General features: G+C 36.1%; 1 protein-coding gene and 1 long non-coding RNA gene across 4 annotated transcripts in view; one reads left to right on the top strand and one right to left on the bottom strand.

Annotated features, from left to right (window-relative positions):
- Window positions 1–20302, top strand: part of GLP1R (glucagon like peptide 1 receptor) — a 109474-nt gene that overhangs the window by 81075 nt on the left and 8097 nt on the right. For all 3 annotated transcript variants that reach the window (XM_034428022.3, XM_034428024.3, XM_034428023.2), the window contains 5 exons: window positions 1948–2008; window positions 12290–12359; window positions 13034–13122; window positions 14288–14426; window positions 16391–16432. In XM_034428022.3, coding sequence (XP_034283913.2) covers window positions 1948–2008; window positions 12290–12359; window positions 13034–13122; window positions 14288–14426; window positions 16391–16432 — 401 coding nt within the window. The remainder of the gene's footprint in view (window positions 1–1947; window positions 2009–12289; window positions 12360–13033; window positions 13123–14287; window positions 14427–16390; window positions 16433–20302) is intronic.
- LOC132712055 (uncharacterized) lies at window positions 17339–19804 on the bottom strand. The gene is made up of 2 exons (XR_009622767.1): window positions 19542–19804; window positions 17339–17413 (listed from the first exon to the last, which is right to left on the bottom strand). It is a non-coding gene; the product is annotated as an uncharacterized LOC132712055 (long non-coding RNA).

The following is a 20302-nucleotide window of genomic DNA, read 5'->3' on the forward strand; positions in this document are numbered from 1 at the left end:
AGCTAATTGTAGGTTGCTACAAGATTACACAGGGACAGTTAGACTATCCCAGGATATCATGCAGTACTAAACCGCGGCTAGGCATTATATCACATTTAGCGAGACATTTTCTGTTGTCACGTCACTTGCCTGCCTACTCTACTAACAGTAGAAAAATCAGAATAAATTTAATAAATAAAGGAGTATCAGTAGTTTTTTTTTCTCTGTTGCATGAAGAAAACATGTACTATTAAGTACATTCTAAAGCCAAAAGTGGTGGCAACATTGAGAAGATAAGAAAAAATATTTCTGGGTAATAATACCCAAAATTTTATCCATTATTGCAGATGTACATGGGGACTGATTCACCATGTAACCAAGCCTATTGCTTATATGATCAGTTGGGCCAATTTATATCTAATAAATTGTGAATAATGTAATGTTAAATACATGATTTAACATCTGCAGTCACCAAATGATAATTTCTCATAGTTCCTATACTTGGTTTTAATCTGCAAGACTAGTTGAACAGTGCTAAACTATCCAGCCTACTGATTAGTAATTTTCATCTAATAATTGAGGGAGCATTTTTAACTGTAGCTAGGACAACAGTAAAAAAAAAATAGGTTATATTTTGGCTTTACTAAACTTGCAAAAGGGAACTAATGCTGGCAACCAGAAATTTCCAATTAGAAAAAGTAGTTTACAGAAGCACACAAAGTCAACCATTATAGAACCAATGAATAAGAAGAAAAACAAACAATGGCATACCGATATTTACATTATATAGCAGTAACTTTACCCACATATAATTAACACTTAAAGTGAATTTACTTTAAAACTAACTTAAATTCTATATTTAATTTTAAATCTTTTATCCAGGGGTGAAATGCTACCAGTTCGCATCGGTTCAGGCGAACCAGTAGTGGTGGTGGGTGGTTCGGAGAACTGGAAGGGGCGGCAGCACAAGGCTCTGCCTGGATATCGTTACTTCCTGGTTTTAACCAGGAAGTAACCTGTTTTTTACCCTCTGCGCATGCACAGAGAGTCCAAAATCATACGGGATGCGAGCGTACACTTCCGAACTGGTAGGGAAGGTAAGTAGATTTCACCCCTGCTTTTATCCATTTGAATTATATAAAGGTTATCAATTTTCCAGCAAGAGAGCACTCTGGCATTAACTTTAAAGAAAATGATGAGATATTAAAAAGAAAATGCATGCTTGTCTGTGCCACACAAGTATGCATTAAACAAACTGTAATTGCTTACTGACTTTTTGCGTTTTATTAAACAGTCTTTCATCAGCAATATCAGCATTTCAGTATTCATAGCCATTAACAGTGGGAGGAAGGCATATTTTCTTTGTACATTATTAGCCATATTTTCTTACCGTAAGAACGGATTGGTTAGAAAGGTGAAGCAGGAGGAAATTCAAACTTGTTCAAATTGCACATGTCCATGATAGCACTGCAGGAAACATGGAGAAGGAGCATCATCTCACTAGATTGATTGATCAACATCTCCTTGAGGAAGAGCTAAGAACTACATAGCCTTCTTTTTAGAACAAATTACATATTTTGAGTATCCTCTGGTACTTCATATCCCAACAAGAGGTATCCAAGAAATTAAAGGAATGTGATGCTTTATTTCTTTGGATTTTTCTGTATTTGCACTTCTGGGCTTCATTCTATCTACTAACATGATGTTGTCTTATACTATATCTGAAGATATTACTGAAGTGCTTCCAACATTATGATTTTCAACCCAAATGCTTTCTTAAGGAGAATGCATTTTAAAGGTCATCAGATAATTATAAAGGACTTTGTAAATGCATAAGTGCCACTTATAATCTCATTTGACTAAGGAAGTTTTGCACTGAATAGAATTTCACAACATTGCAAGCCTTCCTGATTGTTTTTCTAGTGACTCATTCTCTATGCATTTCTTCTTTCCTTTTTTTCCCCCCAGGTGTGCCAATGCTGTTTGTAATCCTCTGGGGAATTGTCAAGTACCTTTATGAAGATGAGGGGTTGGTTCAGTTCTGATTCTTAACTAATTCATGTGAAGGTTGTGTTTTGTGGAAGGGGGGTGAAGTTGCAGATTTTTCTTAGTTATAATTGCTTTGGCAATGGCTACTGTATTGACATCTTGTGCATTTGCTCCACTTGTCACTTGATTAGTTTAAAAGCTTCTCATTACATTTTATCCAAACAAATAAGCACAAGCTTTTGCTGTTCAGCAACTTCTGCATGCCTAAATATACATCTGGCTGGAAAAGTACACTGTTTTATGTATCCTGCCCTTCGTCATGACTCACCATCACACTTGGACAGCCTGTCTTTAAACTTGTATTTCTAGAGGCAGCCAATATGCCTGGCTTATTTAATAAAACTTTCCAATGATGACATTAATCTCTGTGATGGAAAAAATGCACATTTTGAGGATCAAGAGTTGTGATTTTGTTGAAGTGACACTAATCAGAGATCAAACACTAGTGATAGGCTACTCTATAGTCTAGTTGTTTTTTCCACAGAAAAGAGATTAAATTTTCACAAAAAACAACATTTAGCTGATTTTAAGTATAAATCCATGATCCGTGAGGATTGGGCTATCCATAGCTTCTGGTCATTGATTCTGGTTTCAGGATACAACACAGTACTTACTGTTCTACTGAAGGGGACAACAACAAAGAAGTACTATTGGATATATGCCTTATTAGTGAGTTTCCAATGGATTTATGCTTTTGGTAAAACAATTATATAGCACCTTTCAGCCCTCATAAAAACCCCATGCAAGTAGTCCTTTCTTAACAACCATTTGTTTAGTGACTGTTCAAAGTTACAACGGCACTGAAACAGTGACTTATGACCATTGCAGCATCTCCATGGTCATGTGATCAAAATTTGGATGCTTGGCAACTGATTCATATTTATGACTGTTGCAGTGTCCTAGGTTCATGTGATCACCCTTTACAACCTTCTGGCAAGCAAAGACTATGGGGAAGCCAGATTTACTTAACAACCATGTTACTAACTTAACAACTGCAGTGATTCATTTAACAACTCTGACAAGCATGTTCATAAAATGGGGCAAAACTCACTTAACAACCATGTTGCTTAGCAACAGATATCTTGGGCTCAAATTGTGGTCATAAATCAAGGACTACCTGTAATTCACAACAACACAAATCTGGTTAATAAAATGACCATTTAAAAGGCATCCTACTGGTAGCTGTTTTTTTTTAAATACCTGGTTAAAATCATTAAACCCTGGTGAAAAAAATAGTATAACTGTAACTTTCTGTCCTCCCACCCACAGGTAGATTGTTTTGAGTTTCATTTTTCTTACTTACACTCTCTCGTACTTATTTGTATGTATTGCTTTGATTTGTAGGCTGCATTCAAGTATAGGCTACAATGCTTCACTTTCCCCATGATGATAAATCTCCAGTGACAAGTCTAATGCAAAGGGAGGCCCTTTGCAGGATATCCTTCCAGTAACCTGGTTCTAAACCTATCAGGGCTATTGACATTGAATTGGCTTTGGAAATGTTTATTTGTTTAGTATATGGCAGACTTTGGAAATAAATATAAAACCAGTGGGTATGAAATAGATGGGGAGTAATAATGATTCCAAAAGTGGACACTAAAGCATTCTCACTTCTGCATTTTGTTCCAAGTTTATTTTTATTCCCCAGTTTGTTTATTGACCATCACTACTTGTGCCTTGTCTAGATTAAATCTCAATTCTCATAGCCCCTGATCAATTTATTCCTGCAATCATACTAGTGAATTGTCACCGTGGAAACTGAACTTGTAAACTTTTTATCTGATTCTGTAGCGTCTTTAGTCTGATAAAGCATGTTTACTCATATCTCTAGTAATAAGCCATGCTTCCTGTGGATTGCAAAAAGCTTCAATAGCAGATTGTTATTATTATAAAGTATTGTCCTGCAGAATAGGTGCTAGTCTCAACAGGGAACTGATTTTCTTTTTTCTTTTATTTGACTTAGTAAAACGTATTTATAAAAAATATACAAAGCTTTTTTAGCTGTGGGTATCCATTTGATGAAGCAAGCCAGCTATACATACAGAATACATTTTTGTGCCCTTGCTTTATCAATTACAACTAGAATGAATTTGGGGAAAAATTCAGGATGAGTATGTTTGAATATGTATTATATTTTGCACTTATTTAGCTGTCATTTACTCACCAGTTATAAATGATTTTAATACACCTGTTCAGTGACAAATTTGATCGGACATAAAATTGATAACAAGGCACAACCTGAACTTATGCATTGTCCCATGGCAGCAAGTAAACAAATAATCATCAATGAATGTCCAATTCGTTAGGTAACTTACAGCTTTTATTGCAAATATAAGACTAATAGTAAATGTAATATTAAAGGTAGACTGATAAAACAAACTCCTTATATATCTTCAATTGATTTGGACCCTAGAGATAACAGATGTATCCCAAAGTTAGTTTTGGCATAGTCCAGTCCTAGAAACATGTTCTACATAGAGGTTCAGAGAATGATTATGGTGAAGTGAAACCTGTACTGTTATTCTGGTCACTTTTCACCACAGTGTATTCATTCATTTTATGGAACAGTATGTAGAGCAAATTCCTACTATTGTGTTTTGATACAGACCAATTGATACGTATCAGTTGAGTATTCTTTACTTCCCTTTTGTGCATCATCATCATCATCATCATCATCATCATTTTATTTCTATACTGCCCTTCTCCCGAAGGACTCAGGGCGGTGTACAGCCTATTTAAAAACACAATAAACATCAATTTAAAATAATGATGCTTTAATTGTTCTCTCTAATCAAAATTTTCCCTTCTTACGCCAACATTTCTATGCAATATAGCTTCAGTTTTTATGTAGCTGAAAAGTAATGCAATGATTTTAGTAGTATTGTTCTGACCTAATATGCATGTTCTCATCTGATACCTGATGGGTTTGCAGGAATTTTTATAAAAGCAATATGTACAGTCAGTGCCATGTCTGTAAAAACTGAAATATTTTGGGATGTAGGGAGCAATATTATCACTTAGGGGTGTACGCACTTTTGTTGCCACCAGTTTAGACATTAATGGCTGCATGTTGCGTTATTTTGAGGAGACAGCACATTTACACTGTTATACAAGCTGTATACTCACTACTTTACATTGTTGCCAAGTGTCATTTCTTCAGTGTTGTCACATGAAAACATACTTAAATATTTACAAAATGTGAGGGAGTGTATTCACTTCTGTGATATACTGCATATTCTTATTCTGCTTTTAGGGGTGTTTAGAAGAATATATAAAAAGAAGTTAAATATAAATACTTAAACACCACTGCTTCTGTAGATTTATTCAGTTCTGAATCTTTAAGTTCAGTAAAACTTTATCCCATAAGCGTAGGTAAAGTGATTGCCTAAAAGCCTTCAAACTATGTCCATTGGAGTGAGCATTCTGGTGTTCCCTTCCCCTAGTCTTCTAGAACAGTTTAGTATTTAATATTGCTACTATTGTGTTTGGGTATTGTAAATTGTCAGTATAACAGTGAGAATATTGGTTATTGGAATTGTTTTGATGCCTTTTTGCTTTCTGTACTAAATTAGTGACATTGAATATGTCTTTGAATTAAGTTTGACAGTAGTAGTTGCTGAAAGGAGTAGTATAGACAAACACGAAAGGGGTAAAAAGAGATTCTTCTAAAGCAGTGGTTCCCAACATGGGGCCCACGCCTCACAGGGAGGCAAATCTAATAAAACATAAAACAAACAAACATTTAATTTTTAATGGGGGCAATTTGAACCTTGTTTAAACCAAGTTATTGGCCTTTTAGGCTTCTTCCACATGAGTAGAGTTCACTTTTTGAGTAAAGTAAGAATTATATGTCACAGGGGGGCAAGAGTGAAATGCTGCTGGTTCGGACCTGATTGCCCGATCCAGTAGCGATGGCAGTGGGTGGTTCAGAGAACCGGTAGCAAAAATCCCTGCCCCCCCCCCCATGCCCAACTGAGCCGCACAATCATCAGAGGCTTTTTTTTTTACTTTTAAAAGCATTTTTTCTTCAACCTCTTCAGCTGAAGAGGTTGTAGAAAAAATGCTTTTAAAAGGCTCTGATGATCCCAGCTGAGCTGCCTGATTGTCAGAGGCTTTTAAAAGCATTTTTTTCTGCAACCTCTTACGGTTGTAGAAAAAATGCTTTTAAAAGTAAAAAAAACAAAAGTTGGCCACACCCTTCCAGGCACATTACCCCCCCCACCCCATCAAGCAATGCCCACAGAACTGGTAGTAACAAATTTTACATTTCACCACTGCAGGGGGGGCATCAAGATTAAAGGATGATTTTGAGGCTGTTGCAAATGTGACATTGCATCTTGTTGCATCTGTTGCTCTGTGCATAAATGATAAACCTACAAGTTTCATTTAAAAGTCTTTGTAAAATCCAGCACTTTCAACTGTCTGAGTAAGCTGTACAGAAAATACAGTTTTTATTATTACTATTATTAATGCAATTAATGTATTTTTGGGTATTTCCAACATTTTTTGAATTTCTTCTCAAAAACCAGATTACAGTAATTTTTCAGTTTTCTGTTTCTAGGCACCCAGAACACTTACAAACATAGCAGATTTTTGTCAGTCTAAAGATGTGTTTGAAGTGTTTATTATGTTCAATTGCTTGCCTTTTATGTTATTTTAAAAAAGACTTACAACTTCTGTTAAATACATTATCAAATCAGTAGAACTCATGGAGTATGATCGATTATCTAAATCTTACAAAGATATTTGTAAAATTGTAAAATATACTTGTGGCTTTCCTCTCTGTAAAAGGCAACATTTTGCCCCTTACTCTAAAAGGTAGGAATGGCTACTAAATATCCTAATAGTCTTCATACTTATAATAAATTACTCCATGTTATAAAATGAGCTTATGATTTGCCTTTGAAAGATAATGAAAAATAAATAATGTTCAATCTTCAGTGATCCCAGCAACCGATGCACAATTCTCTTTGTGCATAGAAGTGAAAATCAATAGTTTTAAACATAAAGCACAAATAATTTATTCCCTTCCTAAATGGTATCAGTTACCTTTAATAAAAACATCTTGCAGAATTGGATGAGTGAATTTTTGTTTAAGTTCAAAGACTTAGTTGCTCAGGCAAGGTCCAAGTAACAATGATATACCATATTTTTCAGAGGGGGTGAAAATTTAGGTGCGTCTTATACACCGAATGTACCCGCCCACCCACTGGCCCCCACCCTTTGGCCTCTGCCTCCCAGCAGTTACCTCCTTGCAAGTAAACAGCAAGAAAAACAGCTCCTTTCAGCTTCAGCACAGGCTAATTAGCACAAGTTGATTGGATCGGCCTCCCGACTCTCAGCTGATTTGCTTTCAGCTGTTTTGTGCAGGGCTCTGCTGCTTGATGCAAAGAGGTAAATTGCTGGAGCAGATTTTTTTTTCCTTTGCTAATCAAGCTATGCTGAAAACGAAACTGAAAGTAAAGCAGGCTGTTTGCTGTTCGTTGCAAGGAGGCAAAATTGCTCAGAGGCAGAAGGAGATTTCTTTTTCTTCTTTTCCTCACTCAAAAGGTAGGTGCGTCTTATACTCCGGTGCGTTTTATACTCCGAAAAATACGGTAATTAAAAATCAAATAATTTTCCTCTTTTTCACCCTAGTTCTGCTGACTAATTATTCTGGTAAGTGGACACAGTGGTTTTGCACATCTCTTGAAATATGTTGGGTTCTCAACATATTTCATTTGACAAACTAAAGAAAAAAATAAGTGCTTTCTTTGATGTGCATTTAGTATAAATGGTCGCATTTAGTCGACCATTTGTTCAGCAACTGTTCAAAATTATGATGGCATTGAAGAAATGATGTTTATAATTGGTCCTCAAAGTTCTGACTGTCCCAGCACCCCTGCAGTCATGTAATTGCAATCTGAACACTTGGCAAACAACTCACACTTACAGCTGGTTGCACATGATTGCTACTTGTAGCCTTCCCTGCTGGTTTCCTCAGAAAGACAACGGGGAATTCGACAGGGAAGATCACATCATTGCATGTTTCTCCCACCCACCCACCCACCCACTCTCCCCAACCCCCTCTGCAGTTGTGCTGTGCCAACCATGCACATCCTCCTTGAGCTTCACCATACCTATCTCAAACTATCCCTGAGCCTGACTGTGCCTCTTTTTCACCCCTTGCATGCCCCTATACACTCACCCCAACCTTTGCCACATCCTTCCTGGCCCTTTCTCTGCTTCCTTTACACCCTTGTCTTATCTCTTCATCCATGAATGGCATGTAAGGTAGTTAATAATATTAAACCTAATTTTATGTATGTATACCTGTATCAAATAGGGACGTGGTGGCTCAGTGGCTAAGACGCTGAGCTTGTTGATCGAAAGGTCGGCAGTTCAGCGGTTCAAATCCCCAGTGCCGCATAACGGGGTGAGCTCCCTTTACTTGTCCCAGCTTCTGCCAACCTAGCAGTTCGAAAGCACATAAAAAATGCAAGTAGAAAAAATAGGGACCACCTTTGGTGGGAAGGTAACAGCGTTCTGTGTGCCTTTGGTGTTTAGTCATGCCGGCCACATGACCACGGAGACTTCTTTGGACAGCGCTGGCTCTTCGGCTTTGAAACGGAGATGAGCACTGCCCCCTAGAGTTGAGAACAACTAGCACATATGTGCGAGGAGAACCTTTACCGTTTACGTTTTTATACCTGTATCAAAACAAAAAAGTTAAAACTTCATTAATTGCACTCATTGATTGTATTCTCCAATAAAAATAGCATGTCACTCAGTGTTCGGTACAAAAGATTGGGTCTACATGTGAAAGTCCAATTAAACTGGTTTATTGCTATTCACCCTACGCACAGGAACATTCTCAATTAATGATTAGTACCTGTTTGGAGTTCAGTAAGGGTCAACAGAATTCAAGGGAGGTTGCACTTAGTTGCTTGTGGCTACACAATACAATTATTTCATATTTCTTTGTAGTATTTTATTAATCAAAATTGGGAAGCATAAAGTTGGGAAGCTAGTGTGGACTATGTTCAATTTCAGACTTTGATACTCTTCGTTAAGCCAATCAGCTTATGAGGACTGGAGGCACTGAGTGTATTTCATCTGCAATGAATATATCTCTCATCTTAAGATACTTGTTTGCAACTTCTGACAGCTGCTGATCCACTTTGAGCTATCTATGATATATCAACAGCCATATTGCAAAGTGTAACTTCATTTGGCATATTTTCAGCAGAGGGATAGAAAGTTTTCAAGAAGTGTATTTGTTCCTTAAAGTGCTCTCCAAATGCTCATGAAAGAGAGGGGCAACCTTAAAAGAGCCCTGGTGGCGCAGCAGACTAAAGTACTGTTATTAATATCAGCTGCCTGCAATTACTGCAAGTTCAAATCTCACCAGGCTCAAGGTTGACTCAGCCTTCCATCCTTTCTAAGGTAGGTAAAATGAGGACCCGGATTGTGGGGGCAATAAGCTGACTTTGTATAAATATACAAAAGTATGAAGGCTATTGCTTAACACATTGTAAGCCGCCCTGAGTCTCCGGAGAAGGACGGTATATAAATCAAATTAAGAAAAAAAAGGATCCTTTCCTTAAGATCCCATCCGTCTATCCAGAGGTGTTTGACAACAATCAACCAGTATCCAACCTTCCCTTTTTCAAAAAATTAATTCCAGCATGATGGGATTAATTTGATGTAGGAGAAGAAGACCTGATCTTTTGTACCTGACATTTAGGGACATGCTAAATATTCTTATTTGAGAAGTTATAAGGATCCTAGGTTATAGTTGGCTTCTGTGGAAATGTCTTCATGATGAAGAATGGTTTAAAGATTTGAGTATGGCTAGCCTAGTGGAAAGAAGGACTAGGGGTGACATGATAGCACTATTCCAGTATTTGAAGGGTTGCCACAAAGAAGAGGGAGTCAACTTATTTTCCAAAGCACAAGAAACAATGGATGGAAACTAATCAAGGAGAGAAGCAATTTGGAATTAAGGAGAAACTTCCTAATAGCGAGAACAATTAACCGATGGAACAGCTTGCCTTCAGAAGTTGTGGGTGTTTCATCACTGGAGGTCTTTAAGAAGAGACTGGACTGCCACTTGTCTGAAATTGTTTAGCGTCTCCTGCTTGAGCAATGGGTTGGACTAGTAGACCTCCAAGATCCTTTCCAGCTCTATTCTGACGAGGGTGAAATGTCTTCAAGGAAAAACAAAGACCAGTTGCCTTTTGAAAAAGCACCTTTGAAATATCCTGTGGAAATCTACAGTTTTAGGGAATTTTGGATCCTATGTGAAAACGTATTCTGGAAAACTTACAAATTTTCTTATGGGAATGATAACAAAAGCAATTAGCCTTACATACTGCCCCATAGCACTTCATAGCACTCTCTGAGTGGTTTCCAATGTAAACATTATTTGCATATTACCCCCAACAATCTGGGTCCTCATTTTACCGACCTCAGAAGGATGGAAGGCTGAGTCAACTTTGAGCCCTGTCAGGATCAAACTCCAGACTGTGGGCAGAGTTGGTAGCTGTGGGTAGGTGGGAGGGAGGGACGGAATCTAGAGTTTTCCTGAGTTTTATTTACAAATGTTGCTTAAGACCTTTCTTGTTACATTATGCCAAATCCATACAGAAATGTGAACACAAACATTGTACAACTTATTATATCCAGTTCCTCATGTTCCACAAAGATCAGGAAACATCAGATTATCAAAAAAGGGGGGGAAATACTTGTGAAATGTACCTGTAACTTCTCAATATCTCCTAGTGGGATTGGTGATGTAAAGAGGTATATCAAGCTTGAAACGAGCACTAGTCAAAAGAGTTTAAATCATCCTGAGCGCTAATAACCTTTCCGCCAACAACCCAGTGATAGACCGAGTACTGAATGCAGAAGTACAGCTTTGTATTCCAGCATAATTTGCTGTGTGGTGAATGACAGTTTTGAGTAAATTGGTAGGCAGTTACTTGTCACTCACTAATGGACTTTTTTCTTTGGTTTGTCTTAGTGAAAAAATTGCTTCACAGTGCCAAATATCATTTCAGATCCAGTTACAATAGTGTTTTGCTATTGTGTGTGTCTGTTTTGAGAGTGAAGGTGTTATTTCTAAAAATAAAACTATGCCTAAAAATAAAAGTAAAAGATTTTCTTACTTTCAGGATATTTTTTTAAACTTCAGCTGCATGTCTGTAGAATTAGACAAGTAGTGCCTTGTGAATAATGCATAAATGCATAGTGAGATAGCAGCGTCCATTTCTACCTCTTCTATACCTATCATCTTCAGTGGTGTGTAAATGGTACATGAGCAAAATGTTGTACAGGCAGGCATTTGCCATATATATTGAGAATCTCAAGATTGACTTGGTGTTTTCCCCAGCAATGTGTCTCTGTCCAGCTCCTATCTTTAAGAGTATTAGACATTGCTGGGGCTATGCGAGGTCCATGTACATTTTAGGACTACTTTAGTTCCCACATACTTACAGGGTTTTATAAAGGATAAGATAATTGGGGACAATTGAAGTAAGAGGGGGAAAGTCACCCACTTTTATAGGGAGCAATTTAACCTTCAACCACAAAATTGTAAACATTATACCTCTATACTGTAAATTGTAATTAGATATATTTGAATAATGTTCAATCTCTTCATGATAATTTAATCAATAGATTATAAAGACTTTTCTCAAAGCTTGTCAGCTTTGAAGTGATTTGAAAGATAGATTGGAAGGAATTGTTGAAGGAGGGAAAATGCCCAAAGAAGGAGCTGTTGAAAATATAGCTTTGCAGGGATGTGCATGTGCGCACACTCAGATCGTTTGAACAGGCTTTCATTGAAAGTCAGGACAAACCAGACAGTTGTCTGGTCAGCTACAAGAACAAAATTTTCTGCAAACCAAAACACATATTTTTTTCCCCATTATCAATCAAAATCCTTGATTGATTTGGTATAGTAGTTTGATATCTGGACTTATTGGCAATCTGTCTGTGACCTTTTATTTTGAGGATGGAAATGTGACTATCTACTGTGCCTTATAATTTGTTTTCTGATTTCTAATGAAATAACTTTTATTAACTACTATTAATATATAACTGAGAGATCTTGAGAGCATCCATTTTTGCACCGATGATCTAGATTAACTGAAACTATTTCTAAGATTCAGCTGTGCTATGCATCAGCATTAAGTAGCATGCTTTTCTATGTATGGAACAGAAATGTGGGATAATTATCTCAATGTGTTGATCCTTGTCCCATTTTTTATTATTCCAGCTGTTGGAACAAGAATCTGAACATGAATTATTGGCTGATCATCAGGCTACCTATTATGGTTGCTATTGGGGTAAGTGTTTGGAAATCCTTGCAGTAGAAACATGGATTATGGGTAGTGAGTGGAAAGGGATAATAAAAATGCTGGCAGTGTAGCTGTCCTTTCACTAGTAAAATAATTTTGTAGGAGTTCCATTAATTGTTTTCTGTCCCCTAACTTTCAATGCATAAATGATGCATGACAGTTTTTTAACCAGTCTATCTGTAAAAACGAATTTGGAAATTGCCTTTTTCTGTGTTCCAATTAATAAATAATTGAATGTCCATCTACTTCACAGTCTACTTGTGACTAAAATCCTCTTTCTTAAAAAGCCAGTCTTTTCTTGGTATGCATACTGGACTCTGTGCTAAACAGAAAAGCTGTTGGCAAGAATCCTTAATAGCCTATGTTAATTTTATAATAATAATAAGCTATAGATAAAATGCGTAAGAATTAAACCATTATAATAATTAAGGCATCAATTAAAATATCAATTTATACTTGGCATGTGTATCTAAAATTTCATATGAAATGTGTCAACTAGAATATATAATGATGTATTCCTTCGTGATATTTCATAAGATGAGCATAATTTTGGAGTGAGTTATCTGGCAACATAATCTTAAAATGAATATTATTATAGAGATAACAGAGATATGCTGCTCAGTTCTACAATCTGCTTCGTAATTCCTTTTTGTTTTATTCAGGTGAACTTTCTGATCTTTATCAGGGTTATTTGCATTATAATTTCTAAGCTGCAAGCCAATCTGTTGCGCAAAAATGACATAAAATGCAGGTAAGATCATTTGTAGGCAAAAATACTATCAAGATTCCGCCCCCCCCCCGCCCCCAAGCAAAATGCTTATGGTAATTGATCATAATGAAAAATGCTTATGACAACTGAGAAAGGTGCAGATTACATCTAATAAGAGGAAACACAATTGTGGTGCCATTTATCAGTAACAATTTTAAAAAGATGAATTTTGAATAGTGGCAGAGAGTATAGTACATGTGTCAAATTTCTTTTTTTTTCTAAGGAGAGGGAATTCAACTCTGTTTTAGGAGTGTTTTGAAGTATATGCAGCTTCTTAAAGAGTCTCCCTAATAAATCACTTACTTTGAAGATTTACCTGTCACTCCCATGTCAAGCTGTGGGATTCTTTTTTTATGTGGGTTTCAAGTTATTTATTGTGGAAAAGTTCTGATTTAACAGGCATTTTAAAGTAATAGTTTTGGTATTGTATGGAGTAGAAATGTACCAATATGTTTGTATCAATATTTATATTTGATATTAATATTTAATGTTGCTTGGCATAGTGGCATACTGTATATAAATATATGTCCAATAAGTACCATTTCAGCAAATATGATACATCCACAAATACCCATCTCCAGTATGTACCAGTGGTGGGTTGCTACCGGTTCGCCCCGGATCGGGCGAACTGGTGGCGGCGGGAGGATCCGCCCAGACGTTTCTGCATATACGCAGAAGCGTCACACGTACCCACGAGTGTGTGTGCACCCATGAGCAAACCGGTAGCGAGGGGATTTGAAACCCACTACTGCTGTGTACATACTGGGATTCCTCTTTTTGAGAGAAGAGGAGAGAGATAGTTCAGTAATGCATATCATTAGGGACTATCACTGAATATCTGCTGCAAATGTTGATGCATAATGTAACAAGACTTCCCTCTGAAGCTTGGAAGAACCCATTAGCTATAAATAATTTTGTGCTAGCTTTATTGTTTCTTGAGCTAACTCAACATGTTGCCTTTCAGTTTTGAAGCCCTGCAAACTAGACCTCTGCATTTCCCAGCAGAAGTTGAGACCCTAGAGATGAAAGAACAATTTGTTTTGTGGGATAGTTTTCCAAAAAGAGTGGTTAGATTTGTTTTATTCCAGTGGATTTTTTTTTCTTTTATATGAATCTTTTACTTCTGTTTGTTGACTGATCTTCCCAGATTGGCCAAATCTACACTGATTCTGATCCCACTTCTGGGTACACATGAGATCATCTTTGCTTTTGTTACTGATGAGCATGCCAAGGGGATGCTGCGGTTTGTGAAGCTTTTTTTTGAACTCTCCTCCTCTTCTTTTCAGGTAGGGTCTACATTCCTTATTCAGTTTGAAATTTTATAATCAGGATTTCAGGATTTTTCATTTTTGAAAGTCTATTTCCAGTGGTGTCAGTTCCAGTCTACACTAGGATTGTTGTGCTCCAGAAACTGAGAGGATGAATGTCATCACTGGTTAGAATTTGATATACCATAGAATATATCTAGATTACTCCCAAAGGTGCTTTTTTTCAAGAGGTAACTAGACTGTCTTGATTTCTTTGAAGACATTTCGCTTCTCATCCAAGAAGCTTGTTCAGCTTTGATTGGATGGTGGGAAATGGAAGGATTTATACTCCTTGCGGACAGTTCGTCACTTGCATTCTTTTAGACGGTCATTAAGGTCACCTGGAGGTTTATCTGTGTCATCAGGATCACCTGAGCAGTGCAAATTGGTGTGGAAATTGGAATCCACACAATTTGCACCACTCAGGTGACTCTGATGACATCGATAAACCTCCAGGTGATCTTAATGACCCTCTAAAAGAATGCAAGTGACGAACTGTCCGCAAGGAGTATAAATCCTTCCATTCCCCACCATCCAGTCAGAGCTGAAAAAGGTTCTTGGATGAGAAGCAAAATGTCTTCAAAGAAAAACCAGAAAGTCCAATTGCCTCTTGAAAAAAAGCACCTTTGGGACAACCATGACCTGGATGACTGAAAATCTACATAGACATCTAGATTACACTCTCACCAGATGAGAACTCACAATTTTCTTTTTCATTAGATTAACAGGAAAGGACCCCTTTAATTTAATTGCAGGCATCTTTTACCCAGCCATTAGGTTTGTCAACTGTCCAGAATTTTGAGTGCTCATCAGAACTGAAGAACAGGAAATAACAAAAAAAAAAAAATTGCCAAGTCATTTCATCATTTTTGCAGCTGACTGATGCAAGACATTCAAGCTGGTTCAGAATTGCGGGTTGGAGTTGAACAAAGGAATCCATCAATTTTACTTGACAGCTCAAGTGGTACGATGTGTAAATATGAATCAAAATGTGCCCTGCAATCTCAGTTGGAAATACTTGCTTAATATGGCACACCTGGATACATCATCCCCCTGGACCAGATTGTTTTGTCTTAGTGATACGGAATACAGAAAAGATCACCTGGTGTCCTACTTTCTGCCTTTATTCTGCTGCTGTTATACAGAGAAAGGATTGAGGGTAGACTGTCTTTTAGGACTGTCCATGTTAATATTTCACAGAATTATTTGCAATGACTCTGGAAAAGACTTTTTATACAGCTATATAAAATCTTGTTTTTGCTCTATCTCTCCCCGATTTGCTTTTCATCTAATTCATCTACTTTAATCTAGTTTCAGAGTCAAATATTAAATGTTTTGAGGTTTCTAATGTTACACGTCAAGCTATATTTTTTCTAGCTGAACTGAATGCTCTGAATAGGCTTAGGGTCTACATAGACGTATGCTGGCTGCAAGCTAATCTGAAAATTACCCATATAATTTTCCAAGAGATGTGACTTGCATTATTTGCAGAGTATTTGTAAAGGGTCATCAGGTTGATGGACTGCAATTCCAGCCTGTCTGGTTGGGGAAGACTATGTTCTCAACACACTGCTCCTAATTCTGGGAAACTCCTTGTAGTGAATGTGCATCTAATTTAACCTGTTAGTGCTGCTGTTTTTACATTGAACCAGCCACTATCTGATTATCAGTTGTCTTTCTTTTTATCATTTTATTTCAAAAGGGCAATGAACCAAGTTGCTAATAAAATGAATTAAACTGACATTCTGTAGGAGCTTTTCTTCCTGGTCTTGAGTCAGCAAGGCACTATTTAGCCAAATGAAATATTCTTCCATTGAACTGCTTTCTCATGCTGCAGGAACTAATATTAGATATAGTCTGTTTCCTTATTAGCTTTGCTAGTGATGCTTAATTCAAGGATATGTTGTTTTTCTAACTGCTATTTTCTTATCTTTGCTTTTCAGGGACTTTTGGTGGCAATTCTCTACTGTTTTAACAATACTGAGGTAAGAGGCATAAAAAGTTGCTTTATTCCACAATACTAATTTTTAATTACTTCTATCCATAACACATTTAAAAGAAAATGAAATCATATTTATTTACCAAATGCTGGCTGCTTTGGCTCCAAATCATTTAAAGCCTTTATTTTAAAAAGGACTTTAAAAAAGGGATTTGAATCTTTAAAATGACAAACTAAATTTGGCATCAGGTGAGTTTTACCTTTTTGGATTTAAGAAATTTTAAACAGAGGCTTAAGTCCCTTGAGGAGCTCTGGGTGGTGTCCAAGGTACAATTAGTAAGAAGCAAAAAAGGAAGGGTGTTTTGATTTAAGAACGTTTTAAACGAATTGGGAGGGCTTTATATGTCTAGAAAAGAGAATTTGTTTATCCAGAAAAGAGAATTCCATGATAATTTCCATAATGACTTTTGCCTGAGCTCAAAACCTAAGCAGAATCAGGCCTGGTTAATACTTAGATGGAAGATTGCTATCTAATTACCTACTAGACAATGACAAAACATTTTTGTACTTTTGCCAAGAAAACTCTTTGGAAATGTTCATGTACTCACTAGAATGTAAGTTCAATTTGAAGATATGCTGGCTACAACCCATTCAGTATCAAATGCTATTGAAATTCACACAGAAGCAACCATATTTTATAACTGCTGTTCAATGGAGATCTAACAAGTCTCATTCATAAAAAACTGAGACTGGATTTTGTCCTGGGATCCAGTCTGATGCATATGGTTACAAATTTATTATTATTCATTTATTCTATGCAAGAATCACTTTATAAAAATATAGTTTCTAAAGAAGCAATTCCAAAGAGCAAAGTATATGTAACACATTGTAATTTGTGGCTTTCATTGAGACCTCTATATGGCAGAAGATATACACATCTAACACTTTGAAATATAGGGAATTTTCCATTAATTTATTTATTTGTTCAACTTGTATGCCGCCTTTCTCCGAAGATTCAATTTAAATGCTAGAAGGGCAGAAAACAAAATGAAAAAAGAAATTTGTCATATTGTTACAAATTATAAAATAGATAATGCTGGAACAAGTAGCAGAGCTTCATATCCTCTTTAAAATCATTGTACTCATCACACAAAAAGCATCTATTAAATCATGTAGCTGTACATCATTCAATAGATAGCATTCTTCATTCAATATGGTTCTATTTCTAAAAACAAGTGAATTTCATTGAACATTGAGCACAATAATAGGTCTGCATAACTTAGCGAACAGTGAATTACCACAAATGAAGTAATCATAATTTTGGTATGTTTGAAATCATTTGCTGCCCAATCTACTGTTCATGATAAAGTGAATCTTGAAAAGCTGTGGAACAGATGTTAAAGATAAATTTCCATTCAAGGGAAAACATGAATGGAAATAAACTAAATATCTTTGGGCAGATGGATTCTTGTTGTTTGATCATATTTTGTTGTCATTCAATTGTTTTCTTCAATCGATTCAGCTTTCAATTCCAATTCTTGTTAACAAGTAATTACACTTGAATTACTCAGTTCTTGTTCTGATAAAATACCAGAATCTGTATAAAATTTTTACTTGAATGTTTATCTCTGATGGAAAATTTGACAAGAGAATAGTTGTCACTAGCAAAGTTGTAGTACTTTTAACCAGTATAAACAGTTATTCTATTTTGCCAAATAAATCTCCTTATAACTATAGATGCATGGTTAGAAGGATTTCGAATCTGAAACTCCTTGAATTTTCAATTAATGTGCTACTAAGAATTAAAACCTGATTTTTTAAAGAAATACTGTAATTACACATTAAAACATGTAATAAAGTATTTAATTACAGTTCTACTAAATTCTTTAAACATTTTTTACCATGCACACACTACAATAGTATCAGGACAAATCTATTTCCAATCTGAAAAGCAAAAGGAAGGTCACAGGGAGACATCTTAATCCTATTTCTTACTCATACTCTTCTTTTCAGCTCTTCTTTCACCCAAGCTTTCCTGATTGACATATGCTACTGCTTACAAGGAATAAGTTTAAATATATGGGATGCTCAACCAACCTCACAGTTGCAGGCCTGGTTTGTTTTTGATATCTGATCTACACTTCTAACCTTTGCAGGCATGCAAATCAATATACCATAATGGAAAGAATTGTACTCAGATATTTTCTCTATTTTAGGTTAAACATTGTAACTTTCAGGTTTTGTTTCTGATTTATAGATGTGGAAAAATAATAGTAGTGTATAGATATGCATAGTCCTGTCATTACTTAATAAGCCACTCTATATTATTTCTACAAAAATCAAATGTACCATATTATGTAAAGAGACAAGATGAAACTGAGGTTCCTGTAAAAAGACATGATCCTCGATTCTAGAACCTAGAAATAATAACCTCACAGTGGTATTTTTCAAATTATTATTTACTTTGCCAAATTTCCCTCCCCCTTTCCCCCCCTAAAAGCTGATACGGCTAAAAGCTGATAAAGCTATAACTGTTATAATTAGTTTTCTTTCCCCAATGCCATTGGGGAATTCCCCAATACCTGCCAAGGTATTATCACCTTGGAGTTCATTCACAGATCACTAGATTGTTGACCTGGCAAAATGGCTCAGAACAGATTTTATACAATTAGATTTTAACACTTATACAACAATATGCTTTCTTAAATTGCAGTCATGGATGAAGGCTGGAGAAATTATATTAATCTTCAACCTAGCAGAAATGGAAAAACTATATGTTCAATTAGGAAAGCATGTGATGACGGCAATATAGAAGTACAATGATGCATTTTGTTCCTTAACTGTCATCATAAGGAGCTTTGGGGAGACATTATTTGGCTATTCCATCCAAATAATGTGCCATTTCATAAAGTATTGCCTATCCATAATTAAATAATAGTGGATCTCATGTTCAATATTGTAAGCAATGTGAAATAATTTGTACCAAATTTCCATCATATCCGAATGAATTGAAATAGTCCTTTTCAGTTGTTGATTAAAATCAAATGAACAGTAGAATGAATACTATTTAGATTGAGTTTTTATTTTCACATACCAAACTTGGTATTCAACAACTTCAGTCACCATAAATTTTAATTAGATTCAAAGCAACTTACTTAATGAAATACGAAATGTCACTCAACTGTGTTTTAGTTAAACTACTAATGGTGGCTTGAAAGAAGTTGGATATGGTTGGTAAATGCATGCTCTTCCTCACACCATTCATCTGTTCTGCTTGGGGGAGGGAGAAACTTATGGTAGACCCATGTTTGGCACATACAAGGTTCAATCCTCTGTTGTCCTCTCTGAAGCCAAAACTGCTGTTAGTACAGATTAGGCCTGTCAAAATGACGGCCCGTGGGTCGGATGCGTGACATGCAGGCTCTGCAAAGGCAAAAAACAATGCAATATGTCACAATACATCACGTGACATAATCGAGTTTGACACCCGTGGTATAGATTGTGTTGAGGTAGATGGTTATTTCATCAACAGTAATTACTCTTCTGATATATTGTATTGTAATTTGCATATTTTCTCTCATTGCTCATGCTATCGGGACTTCTCATAGCAAATTGCCCATCCTTAAATTAGAGTACAAAAGTTGCATGTACACAACATACATATGTAACTAGTTACAATTGTATTTGGTAATTGTTTTTATATTTCAGTACTGTGCAAAGTGACTCAGTAAGTCCCTCAGAGGTTCAGCCAGAGCTCATGAAAAAAAACCCCTACATTTTAATCAAGTTTTTAAAACTATTGATATAATGCTCTTTAACGCTATCTATACAAGAAGCTGGACTTGCTGCAATTACATTGGAAACACTGAATGCTAGAAAAGAGTGTTTGAAAAAAAACTATAAGCAAACGTATCAG

This window comes from Pantherophis guttatus, chromosome 1 (assembly GCF_059756535.1).
Source record: "Pantherophis guttatus breed Tessera chromosome 1, ASM5975653v1, whole genome shotgun sequence".
NCBI lineage: Eukaryota > Metazoa > Chordata > Lepidosauria > Squamata > Colubridae > Pantherophis > Pantherophis guttatus.